Here is an 8,388-nt window from a genome sequence, read left to right as displayed (position 1 = left end):
CGGGCGAACGAGCGAGCGAGCGGCGGATGGGGCGGCAAGCAGAGCAATATTAAGTATCGATAATTTATGAACAGCATTTTATTACAAGTTATTAAATATTATTCGCTTATTTTGGTGAATAAAGTGGTTTTATTAGGTGCTTCGGAAGAAAAATTAGATTTGTGTATTTTAGCGCGCGGGTGTGTATATATGTAGTATATGTATGTAATTGTGAATTTTATGACAATGCAAAAATGCCACAATAACTGCAATTTATAAAAATGCCGCCATTCTCGAAAATTATTATTATTTTTTTTTTGATTTCTCAATTTTCGTATTTTTACAGCAAACAAACGGTATGGACCATTTAGTATGCTGTATTTGAAGTAGGAAAACTGGGATGTTTCARATTTGTGGGTGGGGTTGTTTCTCATTTATGTATGTGTGTGTAGTTTGCAAAATATTTAGGTTTTTCAAAGAATTAAATAAAAATTTTCGGTTGCTTAGATATGTGAGTTTTGTCGGTAAAAACAACAAGAAGTCAAGGGAAACAATTAAAATTTGTATAGTTTCTTGGTAAAACTGAACGTTTCTCTTTATAGTGAAGTGACGGRTGACTAAAAAAGAAAGTATGCTTAGCAAAAGAGTACTTTAAATTTTTTAAGAACATTTACTTTAGGAACAAAAAGTGAAAAAAATAATAATTTTAGGTTAGGTGTCTTCACGCATATGAATCTTTCATTCCACAGTTTCAAAATCTTAAAGAAAAAACTCGTAAAATTATGGCAAAACGATGAAGTTATAACTTAAGGGTTGAAAAAAGTATTTTTTGTTTGGAAAATGGAAGAATTCTCCCTAGATATTATATCTTATTATGGAATCAGTTGCCAGAATTTAAAGTATGCAGGACAAAAACGCATAAAAAAAAGTGCAAAACGAAATGTATTGCATAAATATTTGACAAAACTTGTAGCTTTTTCTGTACAGACAACTCACAAACAACAAATTTGCAAGATCATAGAACAGTTAAATGGAAGAAAAAAGTATAATTTACACATTTTTAACCGTACACTAGAGTGTAAACAGTCTTTTTACAAAAGTAGGTATTCTTAAAAGGACGTTTACATCGAACGTTCYCACAATTCCCACCCAGGCACATACCTCGGCACCGATTTTTCGCAACTGTTCGCGCAGCTTTCGTATATTCGCTTCGGAGAGTTTATAGCTGGGGTCAGTGGTGTCACCTTTCAGTCGCTCCAAATTTAGTTTTTCCTGTTCCAACATCTTTTGTAGCGTTTGTATTTTATACGTTTCCATTTCGCGACGTTTGATACTCTGCAAGAAAGCGTTATTAGTTAAGAAAATTACGAAAAATTTTTTTTGCAATTATTTGATTTACATCAACCGGTTGTGGGCCTGTTATAGATGCTGTGCGATCCCGTCCTGATAGTATGGGTGTAGAGGGCACGATGCCCACTGATGTGGGGCGTGTCAACTTCTGGCTACGTTTCACCGCCAACTCAACGATTGTGGAAGCTGCAAAGAAAGCAATGAGAAGCATATTTAGTTTACTGAAAGATGCAAAATAACAAAATATTTATTAAAAACAATAAATTAGAATATTTAATATTTCTGACAAGAACTATATCAACAACGATCAAGAGGCAGAATTCGCAAAGGGGAATCCTCCGTTGGCAAGGAGCCACCGGTCGCTGCAGCACTGTTGTTTAGAGAAATCGCCAATAAATAAATCTTGGCATGTATAGCCGAGATGGAGTCAGAGGAAATCTCGATGTTATGTTATTACAACTCTTTTTCACCCTCCCAAACTGGAGATGGATGAATTGTTCTTTGCGACAAAACGGTGGTAGCGGAGTGTGGTTGTGTAAAGACATCCCAAACGGTTAACAAAGGCACCCCGCAGAGTGAGGTACTTTTCGCAYTGCTTGGTGAATAATGTCATACTCAAAGAACTCAAGGCACACTGACGACGCTGCTCTTATGGTTAAGGAAAAATTTCAGACTACCGTCAAAGAGGTATGAGTAACTCAATCGTCCGATATTTCAGCGTGTTATCAAACTGGGCGAATAGTAACGGCTTAGGCGTCAACCCAAGTAATATCCTGGACTTCTATCTCACCTTATTCGGAGGCCTTCGATGTCTTTAACCTATTGATGTGGTGAAGACCTCTTCATTTGCCTTATACTGCTATAGAGGAGTTATAAGAAGAAACGCAGTTTGCTTTTTCACGGAAGGGTTGTAGCTAGCTAGCTATTTGTCAAGCGTAGCTATAGGCTACCGGACTACAGTAGTACTTTTTTAGGCGGAAGTGCCGGCTATTGAAGTAACAATACGCTTACTAATCCAAAGTACGGATTCTTTCAGAGAGCATTTACTCCGATAGCAGAGCGGCAATACTAGCGTTTAGCCCTTAAATTGTGAACTCAAAGTTAGTCGAGGACTGTCTAAYTGCACTAGATATAACATCAAGCTTCTTCATTATCTAACTCGTTTGAGTACCTGCACATAGAAGATTTGCTGGAAATTGCAAAGTCTACCAACATGGGGCACACTTACCCCGTTCACATCGGAATGAGATCGAGTTGGATCTCCATAGTGATCTTGCGTTCTAGCATTGCACCTATGGATCTATCTCGGCTGAGGTTAGCAGGCGTTAGTCGACRACTAGACTCTGCGCGACTCGAAGATCCTTCTGTCTTCTTCTCATTAGCAAAGTTTTTACTTCAATCGTATCAGTTCTTACTGAATATTGTTCAATAGGCATTCATACTGTTGAGCTAAAAAAAGCAGGCGACCGTAAATTGTCAACAAATTTCTGATCGTGTCCAAGTACTCTTCAATTCATTAGCGCCTRTATGATCCGCTTTATAGGAGTTCTAGATACTACAAYGGACCGGCGTTATAAGCTGTCCAAGTGCGATCTTTGTTAGGATCGCCTATTTAATCGACTGCCAAAATTGTAAACACTTTTTCTCGAAACTTTGTTTTCATAGAYGGTAAGAAAAATTTCTCCGAAACGGTTAGACCGATCGACTTGAAATTTTTACACGAAGATCACAGACAATTTGTCAGTTAATTGTCGCATTAATGAGATTTATTCTAATAAGTCCAATTTCTAAGCCCAATGAAGGATAMATTTTTTCACAAAAAAACAACTTTGTTTTTGGGAAACCGCCATATGATCTAACTTTAACTATTTCTTCGATCATTATCTGTATTCATGTCCATACTGTTATAATTTCTGTTATTGTTTTTGAATTGGAGACAATGGAGCAGAAAAATCTTCCTCAACACCAAACAAATTTTTCTGAAGATTCTCCTAGAGCGATATAAAAGAATTTAATTTATTTTTTTTTTAAATGAATCGCCGATTATTAAAATAGAGAAGCCGTTTATCCATATGTTGATCAAGATAGAAATCCAGWCCTAGAACCACACTGTATAAATAAAGTCAATACGATTATGTTTTAATTGTTTTGTACAACAGCATACATTTGTATTCATTCTAAACGCAAGGATACACGAGTTCTTGCTTCGACTATCTCCTCAGAAATATTCCTCCATCGTTTCCCAGTTTTCTCCTGAAATGAAACCATTCTATCCCATTCTCATTAAAAGTTTTTCATTAAGTTACCTGAATAACTTTATATTAATTTCTTGTTAATTAAACAGTAATTTGACATTTAGCTAATTGCCTCAATGTATGGTAAATTGCAAACATTTAGCTAATAAATTGTTTCTGCTAATTGCTCAATACAACACTAGTTTGAGCATGGTCTTATTCAATTTGCAAAAGGTCTGCGCAAATACTTTGAAATTAGAACTGTTAATTGGCTCAATTAAGATGTTAATTGACTCAATTAAGATGTTAATTGACTCAATTAAGAAGTTTATTGACTCTATTAAGAAGTTAATCGACTCAATAAATAAGCTAATTGACTCAATTAATTAGTTAATTGACTAAATTAAATATTTAATTGACTCAGTTAAATTGTTAATTGACTCAATTAATTGTTAATTGACTCAATTAATTGTTAATTGACTCAATTAAATAGTTAATTGACACAATTTTGTTTATAAGTTTACTTTCATTACAGAAAAGCCTTCTACTAATTGAGTCAATAAAAAATAATTATTGATTACATTCCATAGTAAGGAATTTGTTTCAAAAATGCATTCSATTTATAGATGTAGAATGCAAGTGTAAGCTACTTGAAAACCATATGCATTTCGGAAGACACTACTAAAGCAACGCGCCGCACACCCCGCCCAAACAGACACTCACCGCGTCCCACGACTGGGAAATTAATTGTGCGAACTAATTAGTTTGATTTCAGAGCMCATCATTCAAGTCATTCAAGAGCTTTGTCGGCGCACTTGTATGGACGCAATGCATACATAACTACATATGTACTTGTGTGTATGTATCTATATTTGTAGTGCTCGTAAATGCATTTTATGACTCTATTGGCGTTACAAATTTTTCAATAAAACAGCAATTTACAAGTATAATCATTTATTTCACTCATACAACACACACACACACTGAAGTTGTATATAAATGTGCGTATTTATGCATGTTTGTATGTGTGTGGGCGAAGCTGACAGCGTTGCAACATAAAAAAGCATACCGCCACATTCTCTAAAGCAAAAGTCTATAAATTCCCCGTTCCACGGACATTATCCAATACTAATGAGGAGATACGGTCGCTTTTAAATGTAAAACTTCAAGAAACACTTGCTGGCATACGACAGTTGATTATATAATTATCAATAAAACAGATAACAGCTGAATRATTTAATTGAGTGTGTTAAACGCAYAGAAATTGGAATTTTTTAGTTACGTTGAATGAGGGGAATCAATCTAGACTTTGAGACGCAGTAATCAGCAATGAAAATACAATCTTCACACTTAGCTGCTGAATGCAAAACAGAAGCAAAAGCTGGAAATGCAATGGAAGTAAGGCGGTATAAGTGAAAGCGCAACCGAAATATTTCTAATGGGGTCAAGCTTCCTTATTTTTTTAAAGCAAAGAAATACAGAAACTTCAAAATGGATGAATAACGGGTATTATCTTTCGAAAGAACATTCTTTGGCATTTATTTTTTGAAGATTATCTCTTTTAAATGTTGGCKCCGGCTACGTCTCAGATGGTCTAACCGTTGAGTMCAATTGTCGATGACTCSTTWGAGCATTTCAACTTGTAACTGGAGAAWGACAMGTKTGATGTTTTACTCCAAGGCCTGAAWCGAAGCGGGATTGTCTGAATATACTTTAGGCCTTATATATTCMCACAAGAAAAAGTCTAAYGGTATRRYATCACACGATCTTRGTGGCCAATTGACCGGCCAAAAACGTGRAACTATCATCGAAGTRTTCTCTCAATAWATTCATTGATTGATGMRTGGGAAGTGGGACCGTCTTGYTGAACCCAATTTCGCCACGATCACGAGCTTCAATTTCAGGAATGAAAAAATCGGTTATCATGGCGCAATAACGGTCGCCATTGACGGTTACGGCATCATTTCTGTAGAAATATAGACCGATCACACCAAACTGTTGTCTTTTCTGGATAATTTGGCAGCTCTTGAATCTCTTCGTCCTAAACTTGAAGCTATTTCTACCTTGCTAGCAGCAGCTTCTACGTGGTCCGGGAGCCTACAGCTYYATASWKCTTTATAGAAAAATTTTCCTYCTGCCTTCCGTGCTAGCTCCAWCCACGACCCATCCAKGAAAAAGCWCACTGCGCCTCTTCTCCATCGACTTTTCCCCATCCACATATGCCTTGTCGGTATGTGTCGAAGTCTTATATGCTATTGATGGTGTAGTTCCCAGTACACCGGTGATGCCAATGAGAGCCGCTCTTAGGACACGTTCAAGTTTCTTAGCAAGTGTAGCATAGAACAGCATTGAATACGATTTCATAGAGCCAAAASACCACCTTTCGTAAGAGTTCGCACATTTTCCCCATAAGTCCTCTACAGAAGTATAAGGTAACCGATGCTTTAGTTATTCTCATTTAACCTAATGAAATATTTCTAYCAAGTATAAAAAAAGAATCGCATTTCACAAGCTGAAGCAAATATTTAACCAGCACAATCATTCACCTTCTCAAGTAACAGATAATAATCTCTTGGTTGCACTATGGGATAGATAAATAAGAATCTCCCAATCATCTGGCGAGCAATTATGAATGTCTTCGGCCAGGTGTTGTCTTAATGGAATACAGTTCCTTTCTTATTGGACAAAGTTAGTGCTGCTTGTCTATCGTTCCCCTCAGAGAGTCTAATTTTTACAATACTTTTTCGAATTAAGAGTTTGGTTGTAGCAGAGCAACTCCTAGTAAATGAAGCTCAAGGCCATAATATCCTTGTGAGCAACATACCGGCGCGTGCGGGATTGAAACAGTGAAACTAACTCTGCAAGTAGGCAGCCACATTTCATCACAATAAATTTTGCATTATTTATTTGTGCGCTTGTCTAATTAGCAAAACAACAAATGGCCTGCATTGAATGGATAATTCGTGAAAAAAAAAATTGAAAAAAATAAAAAGGGGGAAAAAATAACAAAACACAAAGCAATACTAAAATAATTAATTCACCAGCGAAACGGTAGACAAAGAGACGACAGAACGCACTGGAATGTTGATAAATGCGAAACGCTTGGAATAGAAGCTCACATATTTAAACGGTATATAAACATACAAACAAATACGTATATGTGTCTATGCATGCGTTTGTTGTTGCAATGAGTAATGCAAGGAGGAAAACAATAGCAAACATTAGTGTTGGGTGCCGAAGCAGCGATCGTTRTTATTATACCCTAAACAGGATCTATTATGTTTGCCACGAAGTTTGTGACACTCAGAAGCAAATATCGGATAACTTATTAGGTATATTATATATGTATGTACAGGGTTTGTAGAGGATTCAGTAGAGCGCGTTCCTGGCTAACGAATGACCGGCTGTTCAGTTGTCTCTGAGCACCTGGAGAGTCAGAACAAACAGTTTGCCGTGACCTGTGTCTATGTGTGGTGCAAGCCGAAAATGCAGCGGTGGTTTCAGCAGAGGTACGCCATTCAATTCTATGCGAAACTCGGTAAATCTAGGACAGAGACCTTTGATATGATCAGAAAAAGCTTACCCAGATGTTGCTTTAGCAAGAAATTGTGTGTTTTGTTGGCACCAGGCCTTTTTGAATGGCCGGGAAGAGGTCTCTGATAAAGACCGGGCCACCAAAAATTTGTTCCTCCTGGACAAAAAACCGGCAATGCCAAGTTTTACGTGGAAGTCCGCAAAAGACTCAAACGCAGGGTCAATCTGGACCGACAACGCCGCGTCTCACAGCGACTTTCTTAATTTAATCCAGGTGGACCCCGGACTTTTTTTGTTTCCTCGCCAGAAAAGGCCGCGAAAGGGGATCCAAGCAGCATGCAGCACATCGATTTTCAAGGCTATTGCGGAGAATACCTTCCGTGATGTCTTTAATGCTTGGAAATCGCGCTGGCAGCGCTGCATCAGCGCAAGAGGAGCCGATTTTGAAAGTTTTTAATAATTTTTTTTAAATCGACTCTGTCTAACTTTCCGGGCAGAGCCTGCACATATGTAAATGATCAGAGTGACAAGCATAGTTTCCTTTAGATGTGTCCGTCTGTCAAACTATACGATCTGAAATTTGGCACACGCTCTTTTCTTAATGAGAAKCTGATCATTTGTCAGAATCGCCCATATCGGACCACCAGAGCATATAGTYGCCATACAAATGGACCGGTCAAAATCAAGTTCTTGTATGGAAAACTTTTTTAGTTGATGAGATATCTTCACGAAATTTGGCATGGATTATTCTCAAAGCCAATGTTACGATCWCCGAATATATTATTYAGATCGGACCACTTTAGCATATAGTTGCCATACAAATGGACCGATCCAATTTAACATCTTGTATTAAAAACTTTTTTAGTTGGTGAGAYATCTTCACGAAATTTGGCATGGATTATTCTCMAAGCCAATGTTACGATCTCCGAATATATTATTCAGATCGGACCACTTTAGCATATAGCGGCCATATGAACTGAACAATCATATAAAGATAAAAGTTATTTTTATAACTTTTAATGCTATAAGAAAKGCACCTGTGAAGGGTATTAACGCTGTCTTTTGTTATTGTACACAGCAATAGCAATGCTGAGTCAAGCAGTTTGGAATGAGTGCAAGACGCTGAAACGAGGCAGACCCGGGTGCAGCATTGCAACAAACGAGGATACATATGCGTGCATGTGTGTAYGTAGACTTGCGTGTGCATGTGTAAGTGYGATATTTTGCACAACACCCGACTTTATGTGGAGTGGCCGATTTGCATGCTGTCGCGCCGGCCCAATCAAAGGCA

The 8,388-nt window shown here is 37.5% G+C and overlaps 1 protein-coding gene across 1 annotated transcript in view; it reads right to left on the bottom strand.

Annotated features, from left to right (window-relative positions):
- LOC108974024 overlaps positions 1-8,388 on the bottom strand; it is a gene marked incomplete in the record, with an annotated part of 296,862 nt that overhangs the window by 228,992 nt on the left and 59,482 nt on the right. The window contains 2 exon segments of the mRNA XM_018941597.1: positions 1,141-1,314; positions 1,379-1,515. Of these exon segments, the coding sequence (XP_018797142.1) occupies positions 1,141-1,314; positions 1,379-1,515 (311 nt within the window).

Source organism: Bactrocera latifrons, unplaced genomic scaffold (assembly GCF_001853355.1).
Source record: "Bactrocera latifrons isolate USDA-ARS-PBARC rearing strain unplaced genomic scaffold, ASM185335v1 scaffold_111, whole genome shotgun sequence".
Taxonomy (NCBI): domain Eukaryota; kingdom Metazoa; phylum Arthropoda; class Insecta; order Diptera; family Tephritidae; genus Bactrocera; species Bactrocera latifrons.
This window is presented reverse-complemented; position numbering and strand designations above follow the sequence as displayed.